Below are 17096 nucleotides of genomic sequence, written 5' to 3' on the forward strand. Positions count from 1 at the left end.
ATAAGTCAAAAGAAGGCACTACAGGTTAAGATGTCAGATTTGGCTATCCCTGCCAACCTGCGAGGCAAAAATTTCACCTGTTTCTTTTTGGTCATTTAATTTCGTTTTATTGGTTTTAAATCATTACTGATGTTGGTTGTATCAAGTACTTACCCTTTGCTACTTTAATGTGTGCAGACACGTGCTGTGTACATTTTGATGTTTTAAAATATTTTGCTTAACCTGACACAGAGCGGCATCATTTCTTTCTCTGTATGCATCTCGAAATCCTTTGTGTAGGGGGCTAAACAAAATTAAAGAACCATGCTTCAACGTTAACGGGTCTTGTTTTAAAGAAATGTGTATCAGTAGAAAACTGATTAAAACACAAATCAGTTTACTATAATTATTATTCTCATTGCTCGCAAGCGTCCATGCTTGACCATCACTCGCCATCTTGAAACGAGACCCAGTTCCTTAGGCGAAAATCTGCAGTCCTGCCAAACTATGAGCATGTGTGACAAGCTCTGAGCAGCTTGTACATTCATTGACAAAGGATGGACAATACAGTACAAGTGGACTAACTTGGGTTCATTCATTTTTGTCGTATTGTTGTTGCCATTGTGTTGGTTTCAGCTTTAAGCTTTAAAGGGGTACCGACACAAAAATTTTGGCCTCTCGTTTTTTTTTTGCCTCAATGTGTTCCTGGGGGCCTGTTAGTCATAACAGGACTCATTATTTTCTGCAGTGCACAACACATGATTAATTACAAGCTTTTACAGTTTTGGTTTCAAAAACTACAAACCACCGGGTGCAACTATCACCACCCAGCGGGTGCTGCGTGCGACCATGTCAGCACACAGAACTGTGATGCACTTCTGCGCGGTTCACATCAAGAATTTTTTTCCGAGCAGGAAACGGGACAGCAATGTCATCAAACACAAAACTTTCAACTATTGCATTGCAACCACAGACTCACGACCAGCTGCCGAGTAATAGTCTGCTGGAGCAAAAAGGACCTAAGAAAAATGGTGGCTATGACGTCGGCATAACTTGCTGGTCACGTTAGGGAAGTAGAGGGTCCCCAAGGGTCCCTTTTGAGTGTTTCAATAGGGCAATGAAATCAGTAGCTCACGCCAACTTCAAGTTTATTTCAAAATACCTTGCAAGCTCTATTTTTTGTTCATATTTCCCAGATGACATACGCATGTTCAGGGGAACATTCCTGCAGGTTATCTCTTCCTCGAAAAGTTGTGTCTGTACCCCTTTAATCAGTGGCACCGGCGCTTCCATCACAATGTATCTGTATTGAACTTTTTTGTCTCCTCAACAGGGAAAGGAGAAGCTTGTGGATAAAGTAAAAAAGCAGTTTGCTGGAGACAGCAAGAGTGACCACATAATGCTCGTCAATGTTTTTTCTGTGAGTACTTTGCTTGCGATACCTCCATTATGTCTGTAGTACTCGTTATTGCATACAGAAAAGAACATGCGCATAGCACAGCAAAATGGTGCCTCTGCGAATGTCCAAACTTGTAACATTATTTTCTATTTGCCTTTTTTTTATTTCAGCAATGGGAAGAGGCGGTACGGCATCGCAATGGCAATCAGTTCTGCTATGAAAACTTCCTTTCGTGGAACACGCTCAAGGTTAATATCATGGGTCTTTATTCCTTTTGAATATTGTTGTATACATATGCACATATATACTGCAAAAGTGTGTACACTTGTGTGCATAATGATGTAAGAGTTCATATGAGACTGAACTTCAAGTGTCAAGTTTAGTTGTTATATATTTTTTTGTTCAAGCAATAAAGCCTTTAGTGGTGAGCAAGCGCTTGTGGTTTTAACTTTCTTCTCTTCGTTTTTTTTTCGCTGCTAATACAACATAAAGAACTCCACTCTCCCCAACTTCCAGGATGTGTCTTGGTGCTACGTGCAGCATTAAAGCAGCTTATTCTTTGCACAGAATAGAAAACGCTGTGACTAAATCATCAATGCTAAGCTTGCCCCTGCCACCGTCTTTCGTGGTCTAAACAGTGTTGTGAGCGTGTTGTAGCCATCACCTCGACTCTTGTTTTATGTGTGTTAAGGAAATTGGAAACTAAATGCATTTATAAGCGAAGCAGTGATGAATATGAAGGTCTGTTGTTGCAATATGGTTGGAATGAATTATTGTGTTTCTCAAGAGGAAAGTTCTAAAATTGTGTTTGCTGGAGCATTTGTTTGGGAGGAGACGTTGCATCACATACATCTGTGTGCATAGGTTAGATCAAAGTATTTGTTGTGTCACCTCAGTTTTCATTTTTTGATGTGACACTGTCTTGTGCTGGTGCTTCTCTCTTATTCGGTTGAACGTCTAAAATAATGAGTGTCCTCTTTTTCAGATGCTCTCGAACATGCGACAGCAGTTTGCCGAGTACCTGCAAGAGCTGAACTTCATCAACTCAAAGAACATCAAGGCCCGAGAGTTGAACCAAAATTCTGGTCTGTCAACTATTAAACCACATTGTTTTTTTTTATTTGGTGTAGGTAGGGTTGAATGACCTCTCAAACTTAATGCTGTGAAGGTGCCTTTTAAAGAGGCCCTGAAACACTTTTTCAAGTAACAATGGAATGAATTTACTGGAAGAGCTTATTGCCTCATGAATTCAACACCGCAAAAATTTTAAGATACCGTCCAATACGAGCAGAGTTACAAAGATTTGTCACACGCTGCAATCGCATTCTCTCTTCTCTTGTGCCGGCGAAAGTGCTGCAAGCTAAGCAGGAAGAGATGGCAGGGCCACAAAGAAACGTCATGCGAGCCCCGTGACCTAGAGCCCTTTTTTTCTTTTCTTTTTTTTCTTTGAATGCGCGGCTTTCTCAGTGTAATTGCCCGTGCATGCGTGGACAAGTAGCGGCCTCTCGCGGTGATCTCTGTAACGAGTGAGCGCGCCATATTCAAATCAGCCAATGGCTGATAGACGGGCTTGCTATGTGTGATTTTTGGGTATATTGCGTGATTAGTTGAAAGTAGAGAAAGCAAGTTATTGTGAATTCCAGGCTGCGTGCTGCGCTATATTATTTGGCTCGCGTGTTGTCAGGAGCCTTTACTACCGATTGGCAGCGTTTTCTGACCATGCTCAAAAATTGTTGCAGGGCCCCTTTAACAGAGGTTTTGTTAGCGAGAGATGAACTGGGTTACGGAATTTGAAGTACTAAACCAATCATACTAGAGTCAGTTCTTCCGTCTAAGTAGCAGTTCCATTGTAGAGGTGCCTATTTCGTACGAGTAAATAGCAACTCTCTATACTGTATATTGAATTAACGTTGGCTAATCTTTTGGGTCTTGATAAAGATCTTGTATGGTAGGACAGGGTCATTTGCCTTACTTACTTACCAAAGACATGACTAAGGGCGATGCTTTTCAAATCTACTTAAAGTGAATCAACATGGGTATACATAGGAGTAAGGCGTAAGGCGCCGTGGACTGTGGTCTTAGGAAGGAAGGAAGGAATAAACTTTATTTTGTATCCGGCGTGTTAGTGGGCTGGGCTCCCGCCTAGGTGTCGGCTAGAAGGTCTTGCCTCCTAGCAGCTTCCTCGGCCCGCTGGATTGCCCTTAGCTGATCGTCCAGGGCTGAACTGAGCAGCACAGCCAGCCAACGCGCGCGGAGGCTGTCGGTGGAGGGCGCGTTCTCATTACTATGTTTTAATCCCTGGCATTCCCATAGTATATGTTCTAAAGAAGCTCGTGCCTGACAATCTTCGCATTGAGTGGTCGCGTAGATCTCTGGATACATAGCATGTAGTAGCGCTGGATTCCTATAGGATCTGGTTTGTAATTGTCACCATTGGACAGACTGTGCCCTGTTTAAGTTTATGATGAGGAGGGGGGTAAACACGCCTCTGTAATTTATAATGCTTCGTAATTTCATTGAACGTTGTCATTTGGTCCTCCAACTGCCACACATTTGGAAATTCTGACGAGGGATCAACATTAGTCGTAGCCCGGAAAGCGAGTCCTCGAGCTACGTTGTGTGCCACCTCGTTAGGGTTGATATCTCCCGTGGTGTTGGCTATGTGAGCTGGGAACCAGAGAAGGCAAACGCATCTGTCGTCTTGGTTGGTTTTGCCTGTCCTAAAAATACGCAGTGCTTCGGGGAGATTCTGCCATTTGCAAAGTTGAGTACAGCTGCTTGTGAATTGCTGCTTATATAACATGCGCCAGTTTGTGATATGGCCAAAGCTATAGCTATCTCTTCCGCCGTTTCAACGCGTCTCATGTGTATTGTCAGACTGGTGCTGCATTGTTTCTTGTGGTTCACTATAGCTGCAACAAAGCAGCTTTTGTGTTTGTAACAAGCGGCATCTACGAAGACCGCTTCTTTGTTGTTTCCGTAGCTCTTTGTCATCGTCTTGGCTCTGCTCAGCCTTCTACCTGCGCTGTGCACGGGATGCATGTTTTTAGGTAACGGAGGCACCATGAGCCTAGCCCTTACGTCACGATGAATGTCGCATTTGGTGCAAAATTGTGGTTCGTAAGTGATTCCTAATTTTTCTAAGATGCATCTACCAGTCTTGGTTTTAGAGAGGCGCTCGTACTGTGCAATACGTTGTGCTTCTATCAGTTTCTCAAGTGTATTATGTAAACCTAGCTCTAACAGCCTCTCTGTACTTGTGCTTTGCATGAGCCTCAACGCTTGTTTGTAGATTCTTCTTATGAGGGTGTCATTTTTCTGCTGCAAACCATCTATGGTATGCAGAAACATACGTAATGTGGCTGATGACAAATGCGTGGATTAGCCTTATGACATTTGCCTCTTTCATGCCGCTATGCTTATTCGTAATTCTTTTGATTAGGCGCATCGTTTGATAAACCTTCGCTTTGATATTGCGTAACATTTCCCCGTTGGTGCCTTTGGCTTCCATTATTAACCCCAGTACTCTTATTTTGTCGGCAATGGGTACGGTGTGTCCATTTCGTGTTTTAAGTTGTATCTCTGTGTAGGTATGTGCGTTGTGGTGCTTGGGAGGTCGGCCTTTTAATGTTGATCTATATAATAGCAGCTCAGATTTTTCGGCTGAGCACGTGAGACCAGTTCTTTCTATGTATTGCTCTACGGTGTCGATCGCTTCTTGTAAACGTTGTTCAATTGACCCATCGCTGCCGTTGCTTACCCACAGAGTAATATCATCTGCATATATTGTATAGTGCGAACCTTCTATTTTTTCTAATCTACTTGGTAGGCCAGTTAGGACTAAGTTAAATAACATAGGTAATATCACTGATCCTTGGGGTGTACCTGCACTACCCATAAATATTTCCTCGGATGTGAGGCCTCCTACAACGATTTTGGCCTGTCTATCAGTTAGGAAGTTTCCGATGTAATTATACGTCCACTCACCTAAACCTATGTTACTGACATGATTCAGTATGGCTTGGTGGGGGACATTATCAAATGCCTTATTTAGATCAAGCCCGAGGATGGCTCGAGTTGATCTGCTAGGGTCATCTATGATCTTGTGTTTTAATTGTAGCATCGCGTCTTGTGTACAGAGATTTTTCCGAAATCCTATCATTGTACATGGGAGTACGTTGTTGTCCTCTAGGTAGTTAGTCAATCGGGTCAGTAAAGCGTGTTCCATTACCTTACCCAGGCAGGAAGTTAGTGAAATAGGTCTTAAGTTTTCAAGCTGTAAGCGTTTGCCAGGCTTGGGTATAAGCACGACGTGCGCCGTTTTTCATTGCTGCGGTATGTGACTTTGTCTCCAGCAATCATTAATAAAGTCTGTTAATTTGCCAATGGACGTATCGTCTAGGTTTCGCAGTGTTTTGTTCGTAATAGCGTCAGGGCCCGGTGCCGACGTAGTATTTAGTTTGTGTAGAACTGCTCGTATCTCGGCTTCGTTGAATTCTTCATCAAGGTCAGGATTCGGCGCTCCTACGTAATCAGCGTGAGCGCTTGGTGGTGCCTTGGATATGTATTTAAGCGCGACCTCTTTGAGAAAGTCTTTTTCTGTGCCTTTATAGACATGCAGAGTTTTGTTCATATTTTGTTTGTGTACCATTTTTGTGTCTTCTGGGTTTAGGAGGTGTCGAAGTAAATTCCTCGTTTTGCCTAGGCCCAGTTGGTTGTCCATGGCGGTACAAGTTTCTTCTCTCATTGTTGGCAATAAAGCTGTTGTGCGTATTGTTCGATGTCCTTGTTAAGTGTGGATATCTTTTTTCTTAGCGTTCTGTTATGTTTCTGCATTTTACAGCGCTTTTGTAGCCCTTGTTTGGCTTTCCACATAAGTAATAGCCTACTGTCCAGAATTTCAAGCTTAGCTTCCAGTGGGACTATTTTTGTTGCCTTCAAAATATCCTTCTTTAGACTAGCTGTCCATTGGTCAACGTTTGTAATGCTTTCTGTGTTGCCTTCTCGCATATTTCTGAATTTAACCCAGTCAACTAGTCTAAGCTGTTTGCCCATTGGTTTGGTGGGCCCCCCAGTAAGCTGGATTTCAATGATAGAATGATCGCTTCCAAAGTCTTGCTGTGTATTCAGCCATCGCGCAGATTGCGTGTTCTTTACAAAAGTAAGGCCGGCGTGGTATCACCACCGACACTATTTCCTTGCCTAGTGGGTGCTGTGGGGTCAGTGATGAGTGTTAGCCCTTCCTGCTACGAGTCCAGCCAGAGATTCCTGCCCTTGGGGTGGACGTGTTTATAACCCCACGTACAATGAGGGGCATTAAAGTCCCCTCTGATTATTACAACTCGGTCACCCGCTATGGTAAGCGTGCGCTTAAAGAGAGTTAAAAATCTCTGCCGTGTAAATTTTGGTTTACTGTACACGTTTAGGATGAACACACTGTCCCCTGTTTTTCTTGTGGGTATGATTTCAATTCGTATATTTTCTATACCGGTAACCTGTGTGCTGTGTTGCACTGTCGTGTGATCCCTCCGCACTAAGGTTGCAAAGGCTTTAGTCTCCCCCTCGGCACTGCTGATAGAACGGTAGCCAGACAACGTAGCGAGACAATGCGTCTCCTGTAAGATGATGATATCTGTTTTTTTTTTTTAATCTTTAAGGTAGTGGTGTAAAATGGCTTTCTTGTTTCTGTAACTTCTACAATTCCATTGCCATAATACGTATTTATTGTGTCTGTCCATGGCGGCAATTATTGCTGAAGAGGCGCCGGGTTCATAATAGCCGGCTGTAGTAGCGGAGGTTTGATGATTGGTTTAAAGGGCGCTACTCCACTGGCTTGTAGGCCTGTAGCAGAGGGGCATTTTTTAAGTTCTGTTACCCTAGTAGATAAGCTATCTAGTTGCTGCTGGTGAACCTGTTGTTGTTGTATAACTGTGTTAATTTGTTTTCTGTACAACGAACATCTTAGCAATGCCCCGCCGTATTTCACGTAGCTTGGCACACGGTAGCCATCGAATAGTACAATCACATTGGTGGTATTGCCCATTCGCTTGGCCACGAGCGCACTTTGGTTCCTGGGGCTTACAACGTTTTCACTTATATCTCGGGCAGTGTCTTCTAGCGGTATTTTCCCGGATCACTCCCTTGGAGGTGTTTTCTGAGGCTGCTTCATAAGCGCTGGCTTCAAAAGCTTGCGTGCTGATTTTGATACAGGCAATTCGCTGGTATCTGTTGGCATGTTCTTCAAGAGGAGTGCTGACCACAACAATGTTTTGTTGGTAGTTGAGGCAGATTGTGTCTTGCTCTCGGACTTCCCTTGGTATATTGGCCGATTCGTAGACACTGTTGGCAATGCGGGCGGCACCGTGGTCACTGACGCGAAGTCCCCCACGAGGTCGAACACTTATCTTGTTCGACCTCGGTATTCTCGGCGGTATTCTCGGTGGTATTCTTCTCTTGGAAGCGGCAGCATTCTGCTACCTCTGGTGATTTGGCGAAGCCGTTGTTCTCTCAGTTTCTTGTCCTTCTGCCCTGTCGAATGCTGCTCGCTTGGTTGGTCTAACATTTGCTCTGTAATTTTTCGCTGTCCCACCGGTCGCCATCCGGTATTATCTTAAAATTCTTCTTTCGAAATGCTTTCTCCCTCTACGGTCACTTCCATCTGGTCAAAAAACTCGAAACGCCAAGCGTGCAGGGCGCCGCGTTCTTCGTGGTTTCACGCGGCGCCTAGCTGCGTCGCAGCGGTGACAGCGGTGTCTACGGCGAACGCTATGCAGGTGGCTCTTCTGCGGCGCAGCGAACACAAAAACGGGCGTAAAATGGTCAAATGCAAGTCCTCTCACCTGATTTTTCGTCAGGATGGTCGCGATGACTTGTGGCGTCGATTCGTAACGACAAATCCGCTGGATATGGTGATTTCTGCCGAGAAACATCCAGAAAACACGGGGTCGACGCGATGAGCGACTGCTCCTGCCGGGCGCCTCACGCTTCTCCACTGTGGTCTTAGGTTTTTATTACTTTGTCAAACTTGCATCTTTAGTGTTCTCAGCAACAATATTGTGCCATATTCTAAGCATTGACATTCTAAGCACTGACATTTTCGTTATTTTTAAGTGCAGTTTACAAAAGTATTGCGTGAGCCATTCAAAGAATTTGTGACTATTCAAGCACTTGCGGTTACGATGCTCTTCATACCCATGGTTGGGATAAATTTAGGCTGTGCGAATAGTGAATGTTAGGTTTTAAGCGAACTCGAAGCAAATAGTGATTTCGGTCGAATAATTCAAAATCGAGTTCGAATGGTGTATATGACATATAAAGAATGGTGGTATTTATGATGACCTAACTGACCTGCACAATATTTTTTTTTTAAACTGACATAGCTCTCTACGCAAATGCCTTTTTTTTTCTGTTGTTCAAAGAAAGTCTAAACAACTTTGAGTAGTAGCAGGTTTTGACTTTCGGTAGGATGCGAGTTATATAAAATACATCACATTTTAAAAGTTATTACGCTTATAGCACATAAGCTGTCATAATCTTTTAAGCCTAATAAAATAATGAACTGATGTGAGGGTAATGTTCATTTAAAGAGGCCCTGCAACAATTTTGCAAGGAGCCAGAGAATGGATTCTCTGAAGAAGCATATTGACTCACGAATTCACCGCCGCAGATTTTTTTAGAATCCGTCTGTCACGGGTCGAGTTGCGAAGATTTGTTGCACGCTGTAATTGTATTTTCTCCTCGTCTTGACGAAAGCGCTGGAAGCTTAGCAGGGAGCACAGGGAAATAAAATATGTTGCGGGTGCCTCGTGACTTTCAGCACTTTCTCTCTGTTTTTTTTTTCTTCAAATATGCGGCTTTCAGTTTGATCACGCACGTACGTGTAGGCAAGTGGCGGCCCCTGTAATGGCCGAGCGCGCCTTGCTCAAATCAGCCAATGACTGATACAATGGTTGCGACAGGTGATTTTTGAGCTTGTGGTGTCGTTTGTCGAGAAAAAAGAGCAATTTTTAGCTGATTTTGAGAATTTATTCTGAATCGCAGGCCGCGTGCTGTGCGATAATATTTGGCTCGTGTGTTCTCGGTAGCTTCGACTGCCGTACGGTAGCTTTTTCTGACCATGCTGAAGAAGTGTTGCAGGGCCCCTTCAAATTTTAAGAAGGGCTTCGCGGCAAAGCGGATTTCTCCTGGGTAGGTGTTTTCACGGCTTAGCAGGTCTATGTTGCAGTGAAACCCCATTTACATAGGGTTACATGCTGTTACGTCTGGCAGTCCACGCCGAACGTCAATGCCTCTGCAAAGGCGATCTGTGTCAAGGCCAGCGATCGAGCCCACCTGACACAATAAACTCAACGACGTCATCAAGCGCCAGCGCCGGTCTGTCTTATGCAACGCACAGCGAGCCCCCTCAGCCCCGTGAACCCGATGAAGCAATCGGCGCTTTCCAGTCTGGCGAGTCTTACACAATGCATGGCAACATCACTCGCCCTTGAGGGCAACGCAGCGCAGCGGCAGGTCCCCATTGGAGGATTTTGACATCACAGCCAGCAACGCTTCTGGTTGGACGTTGGTGACGCAAAGGTCCACCCCGTGCCTATAAATAAAGCCAAGCGGCGCAATGCCAGCAGCTGACCTATGCGTCAGAGAGCAGCTGACGTGTTCGTCAGAGAGAAGACACCTCGGCTCTTCGAGTCCCTAAGCTGTCGGCCCCAGTGCCGAATTTGTAACGCCTCTATTTCTATGCTGTACATAAACCTTGCCTTAACTCACCGTCGTCTTGTCCGCTCGTCCATCAACTTTGCGCAGAAGAAGTCGCGAGCTGAGAAGCACGCGCTACCAAACGGCTGGTGACCTTGGCGGCGAGTTTCGAAGCAGTGGGGCCTTCGGGACCGTGTCGGCGTCGCGCTTCGTAACAATGCGGGCTAATATACATGTATTTGTTCATTGCGAATGCTTTGAAATCTTCAATAATGTTAATTCAATTGAAATGAATTCGAATACTCTACTATTAGTTTGAATAGTTGAAGCATTCGAATATTTGCAGAAGCCTAGATAAATCAAAGCGAATGGCTTAACTCGGACTCGGTCCTGTGCAACAACTGTGCCGAATCAAATCTCGAGTGTTTGTGTATATATATATTAGTCCTTACACATGAGTCTATATGGCAATCATCGTGTACTTTGGATATGCATTGCGGCATCCAGTGGGACCTCCTTTATTGGCAGACCTGTAGCTGTTTATTGCACTTCGTCAAGCTTGCCCTTTAAAGTGGTAGTTCTTCGGTTCTGCTACATTGCTTAAACAACCTGTATAATACACGGGTGTTATGTATAGATCTTTGTCATTTAATATAACTAAATTACAGTGTCTTTTTTAGTCAAAAGTTATTAAAGATTACGGTAATCACAGAGTTTCATTGCAATGTCCACACAAAATCTTAAGTATGACCTGAATGTGTCGCCCTTTGTGCAGACAATTTGAAAGTTTTACAAGCTGTCATCTGTGCTGGACTGTACCCAAATGTTGCCAAAGGAAGCTTCAATAAAAGTAAAAGGTTAGTAAAGCTCTCAAAAATTTTCTTGTTTCTTTTTTTGCTCGCTGTAGTTTGTTGAAACTTAAAAATAAATAACTACAAGCTGCACCCGCAAAGCCACAGCATGCTTGTCAATCACTTACGTAAGAGTGTCGTGCGAGCTGGTTTAATTTCAAATCGTAAGTACTTCTTCATTGCTATTGTAAATAGCATGCATATCAAAAACTAATGGTTCATTGTTCCATCTTCAAATGTCATCTTTAGCTAAACAGTGATGCCGGAATGTGTGATTCAATTTGCCAGGCCATTCATATATTGAGATATAACCATCGACACAAACATATTGCTGCATGCATCAGTGAGAAAAACGAGAACCAGTGAGCATTGCTTGCTGCCGCGAGCCACAGCTAGATAGAAGACTCCGGTACTGTAAGATTCAGCCTGTTGGCTTCTCCTATGTTCACCTTCGCGACCTAATGAGTGGCCCCTTCAGCTGCACATGTCTCAGTCTCCTCTGTGCATAATAATGTGTCTGTATGGGTAGACCAACTATTTAAAGTGTATTAAAATCTACTTATGTCACTAAAATGAGCAAATGTGATTTGATGAAATGTCCATGCAAATTCTGTCTTGGTGTCAAGTCATGGCTCTGGGTGGAGCTTTCCAGGTTGTAAACAACTGCAGAACATTGTTGAACAGGTGAATTTGTAGAAAGAGTGGCTGCTGAGGTTAAATACCTATGGTTAGTAATGTGACAATGCTAATAGTAATAGTATGTGCCTGCGAAGCTGAAACAGCATATTTATGCAGAGTGCAATTGCCAACGCTATGTGAATATTTATCATTATTACGGTACTAATAAATCAATACAGAGTAGCCATAAATTTTTTTTTCTTGTAACTTATTCATTGCACAACTTGTTTTGCATAAAAGAACAGATTGAAAGGGGTGTGTGAGTAGCGAATTTTAGAACTGAATTGAATACGAATCGTACCATGAATTGAGTTTGTCACTAAAAGTTTTCTAATGTTCGCACAGCCCTGAAGATTAATCGTTCGTGGTGTGTATAGGCACTTGTTCGAACTTTGTTACCTTTTGACACGGCTAAAATGTACCCGTAAAGTTTGTCTGAGCAGAATTTTATGCCTTTATTATACAGCATGCCAAATTGAGTGTTACACTTTTTGCTTTTACAGACTCATGAGATGCTCCACAAAGACCGATGCAAAGACATCGCTACACCCAAAGTCTGTAAACGTTGGCGAAAATGGCTTTGACACTCAATGGTTTGTGTACTACACCAAAATTCGATCTACAAGGGTAAGTAACATGTAACTGCGGCTACACGGCAAAGTGTGCCCTCGTCTACCACCACTAACCCACCAATCACTAACCCTACCAACCGCTAACCAATCAACCGCTAACCACTGCTAACCTACCACCGTTAGTCTACCAACAATAAATACCATTTATTTTGTCTCAGGTAGCCTTACTAGCTGTCATGGATAAGTTTTTGGTTATTTTATGATGCTTTTTGCTCATGCATTTGCAGTAACGCATGTCTTCGGAGTTTGGCTGTCTATGGTACATTGTAGGTTTTTCTAATGCACATGTAGCATTGTTGCATAGTGAAATAAGGGGTGTGCCTGAAAATATGGGACAAGTTACTGATTGTGACAGGAATATGACTCTGCTTATCATCACCATCTCTTTTGTAGCACATACTAAACAAAAAAAAGTGCAGCACTGCTATATTTTCATACATAATTTTCTGATGCCAAAGCCTTGGAATAGTTGTAAGGGTGGGCAAATATGTTCACCATCATTATCATCAGCCTGCCTACACCCACTGCAGGGCAAAGGCATCTCCCATGTTCCGCCAGTTAACTCGTTCCTGTGCTTGCTGCTGTCACTTTATACCTGCAAACTTCCTAATCTCATTTGCCCCCCAAACTTTCTGTCTCCCCCTCACCGGCTTGCCCCTCACCCACTTCGAGATAGGTAGCGGTGCACTTGAAGTTGTAAAGGAGTAATTCTACTTAGGACAGGTAGTAACTGCAGAGCCAAACCACGAGATTAAAGTGACTAGAAGAATAAGAATAGGTTGGTGCGCATTCATTAAGCATTTTCAAATCATCTCTGGTAGATTGCCGCTATCCCTCAGGAAAAAGGTATATACCTGCTACACCTTACCGGTACACACCTACAGAGCATAAACCTGGAGCATTACAAAGAGGGTTCAACTTACCTTGAGGACAACGCAGCGAGCAATGAAAAAGGAAATTATAGGTGTAACCCTAAGGGAAAAGAAGATCAGAACGTACTAGGGAACAAATGGCTGTTAAGGACATAACAGTCGTGGAATTTTTGGGCTGTTTCAAAAGCGGCCACTTTACCATTTCTTAAGTGTTTAGCAAAGACTTATCAAGGCAGAACTGGATGAAGGGGAACACTCACGGGTGCTAACTTTCAACAAAAAAATTGATTTTATTGAAGGTTAGCACCTGTATATGTGCCATTTTGTTTTGCCCTGTCTTGATAAGTCTTCTGTAAGCCTTTAAGATATGTCGTACTAGTAAGGCCAGAAACCATACCTCGCTACATCACCATTCTGAGGCTGCTTTACAAATTCTTGGTTTACCTATTTGAATACTATTCGATTTGATATCGTTGCTGTTTGATTCAGTTATAACATTCACTATTCGCGCTCTGCTAGGTAGTTGTGAGCCTTGTTTACTCGTAAAAACTATTAGTGGTGCAGTAACAGCGTAACAGTGCTTTTCTCAGCATGTCTATAAGGCAATTCGCAAATGTTCTCCAACAGGCTAAGGCTGCAAAGCATATTGGAGTGTTCCTGAAGTCATGATATTTTATTAGGGGAAAACCTTGATTGCAAAAAAAAAAAAAAAAACATGCATCGGCAGTGCTCTCTGTGTTATCGACAAAGTATTACGTACTCTGAGAAATGGTTTATTTAGCCTTTAAATGCTGTTATAGATTTTGTTATGTTATAGGTCATATAGGTGATAAAAAAAACTTGCGCATGGTGGGGGGGGCCTCACAAATTTTTACCTTTTCTTTTTCTCAGACGTTTTTGCACGACATCACTCCAGTCTATCCCATTCCACTGCTGCTATTTGGAGGCTTTTTCAAGCACAGCGGAGACACTATCACACTTGATGATTGGATCACCATTCACTGCGACTATGATCTTGCGGAGCTTGTGCAGGTTCGTGTGCTTTGCCATGTACTGAAGCTGACTGATTATAATCTATTGTTATGAGGAAATCGCGGCAATTTTTACTTCTACCGTTTTATGCCTGAATTATAAAACTGCCAAATTGAATTATCTAAAATGCACCTTTAACGCATACTTTTATGTATGTCGCAAATTCTCTACATGCCTCAGAAGTGAGGACCTTGCAATAAAAAACATGCTTCAGAACTGCGCAACATGTCGTGTGCTACGTCTTGAGTGTGCACACACCTAATAAACAAAATCAGTGAAGATAGAACTTGTATCTGCTAGCAAGAAAGACCGAAATAGTGAGTGTTGTTGCCCATGCTTCACGCTCTCCGCTATCAGCTACAAAAGAATTCGTTCTAGCATAAAATACATTACACAAGATAGCGCTAGATTTTTCATGCTGAAAGCTACATTTCACATGAGTACTTTACAGCCGTCATGCCTTCCGTGACTTGCCCGGTCGGAAGTTTTTCGGTATGTCATGAATTCACGACACAAGAGTAAAGGGTCAAGAGTAGTTTCGTTGCTGCAGTTTCTTGGAGATCGTGTGTCATGACCATTAATTACCTAGATTCCTGAGAGCAGGAATTATCTTGGGGCTAGTAGGTCTGTTTATTTCATGTTTATAGAATTTCTGTGGCCTTTTGACATGTAGCGTACCGGGTATCTTGAAGGAGTATTGGTCTCAGCAAGCCGCAGGTCCGCCTTCACCGTGGCCTTGCGTAACAAACGCCGCTGCACATGTGCATTCAGACAGCCAAGGCGCTGAGCGCAGCGTGGCAAATACACAGTACTGCTCGAAAACAAGTCGTAGCTCTTTATTGCCTGCGGCAACACCGAAAACGCAGTACAGCGCCCGTTGCAGAAGGCAGTGGGAAAGTAAACAAGGCTTACCATGCCACTGGCGAAAAGTACTACACAAAGGGTGCCGCGAGCACGTCTCCATGTGCAAAAGAGATTCACGGTGACATGCCGCTGAGGGGAACAGGGCCTCGCGACTATGCTGCGCGCTCTCACGCTCTGGGACCGCAGGGCCTGATCGCCTGAGCGAGGGCAAACTCTGCTCTTCGGCCTCACATTCGTAAGGGGCAACAAAAGGTAAGCGTTCACCGCAGGCGCAAGGTGCTGCCGTTGACGAGTCCGAGCGAGCTTCAAACAAGTGGAGCTGATGGATGGGAAAGAAAATGTGTACGCATCCTTCATTGCCCAGAGAGGCCTCTGATTGACTCCTGACGCGCGCGCGATACGTCCTGGGGGAACTTGAGTGCAGCACCACAGTTGACTTCCGCTACCGGGTGAGAGGGGTTAACATCACTCCTGCTCTCCTAGCACTGACAAACTGCGGAAGAGGGGAGAGTCATGTTAGGACATGAGAACGGAAGAAATAGGGGACAAAGTCTGTGCAATGGCGGCTAGCTAGCCTCAATTTACATGGACGCAACAGCAAAAAATTAACATATTAGGAGCGTAAGCTTGAAAGTGACTAACATCATGTCTATGAACGGTAGCTTACGGGCAACTCTATATCACTTGATTTTGCAGTGTCTGTGGTAATTAGGGCTGCATGCTTATATTAATTTCAGAGAGAGATGTTATACTGTATGGCCATCCAAGAGGTTTAAAGAAAGTATGTGCAAGGCTTATAGACCTTCTCGCTGTTTACAAACACAGCTCCTGGATGGCTTCTGGTTTTGGCCACCGGTAGAGCTATAGTAGCATTGCCTGGGAACAATGAACGAGCAACCCGCTCATTTTCCACAGTTTTCTCCCTAAATATTTCTAATATACTTTCTCTTGAGCTACACACATTACAAGCATTAATCCTTAACTTCACGCACCTTCTGTTCACCTGAAAGTGGAAAAAAATTTTCAATACCCTTGCACAACTTAAAGAATAAGCTTTCTGCTTCGGTGTTAGGGAGTGATAAGTGAAGTGACGGAATGTTTCTTGGGTAGAAACACGTGTTGCTGCTCTTGCTATGTTGAAACCAACTAAAAAGGTGAATACTGAACGTCTGAAAATTATGTTTTCTTTTTATATAAAAAAACTAGAACTCGGGCCAAAGATTTATCTGAAACTTAGACTTGAATTTAATAATTAAATGATGATTTGGTGGTATTACCACAGTTTTGGTTCAATATCACTCATGAACAGATGAGCTCGTGTGGATCAGTCTCGTGGGGATCATTTGGTGGTTCACTGTTCGCTAGTAGTATCAAAATTCAGGTTCATCGAATCCTGGCTTTCTGAATGTTTTCTTACACTTTTCAGCGATTAGCTTAAGTTGAAGGTATTATTGAATGAGTAGGTGGTGTGCATGCATGATAATGTACTTTTAGGGTCAGTGTGAATTGTTAAATTGGCACGTATTTACAAGAATAAAAACTTGTTGTTAGCACTCGCCCAGTACTTCTGTTCATTCTAGTGCGCTACCACCACTTGTTTGCACTGCTTGTTCAAAATTAATTTCTACAAATTTACTCATGTTTATGTTCTTTGATGTATTTTTTTATTTCTTAATCATCCCTGAGAGAGATAGGTATGTGCTTAAAAATGGAAAAATATATTTTAAATAACCAATTGTAGCAGCCTTTGTAGAAAATATTTTTGTGTTTATTTTTTTGTATTTCTACAAACATTATGCATATAGGACTTGCGGCAGGAGTTTGATCGCATCCTTGAAAAGAAAATCACTGCCCCTGGGCTGGAGGCCGGGACCATGTCACCCAACCAGCGGCGGCTGCTTTCTGCCATCATCGGAGTCCTGTCACGGGAGACCACTGATGTGCCCGAGGTGCCCGATTATTTTGATGATGATGACGACGCGGATGTTCCAGGCATTGATGAAACCTAGCAAATTCTCACTGTTTATAGATGGCCTTTTCGTTCACCTGAGCATGTGATTGAATGATTGACATAATAAAAAATTGTGTTTATGTG

At 43.3% G+C, this 17096-nt stretch overlaps 1 protein-coding gene across 3 annotated transcripts in view; it reads left to right on the forward strand.

Annotated features, from left to right (window-relative positions):
- Positions 1–17096, forward strand: part of LOC119174611 (ATP-dependent DNA/RNA helicase DHX36-like) — a 52783-nt gene extending 35687 nt beyond the window's left edge. For all 3 annotated transcript variants that reach the window (XM_075889552.1, XM_075889551.1, XM_075889550.1), the window contains exons 19-25: positions 1313–1399; positions 1549–1626; positions 2364–2463; positions 10848–10929; positions 12105–12228; positions 13997–14137; positions 16807–17096. In XM_075889552.1, coding sequence (XP_075745667.1) covers positions 1313–1399; positions 1549–1626; positions 2364–2463; positions 10848–10929; positions 12105–12228; positions 13997–14137; positions 16807–17010 — 816 coding nt within the window. In that variant the 3' untranslated portion in view covers positions 17011–17096. The remainder of the gene's footprint in view (positions 1–1312; positions 1400–1548; positions 1627–2363; positions 2464–10847; positions 10930–12104; positions 12229–13996; positions 14138–16806) is intronic.

The sequence above is a fragment of the Rhipicephalus microplus genome, chromosome 3 (assembly GCF_043290135.1).
Source record: "Rhipicephalus microplus isolate Deutch F79 chromosome 3, USDA_Rmic, whole genome shotgun sequence".
Classification (NCBI taxonomy): domain Eukaryota; kingdom Metazoa; phylum Arthropoda; class Arachnida; order Ixodida; family Ixodidae; genus Rhipicephalus; species Rhipicephalus microplus.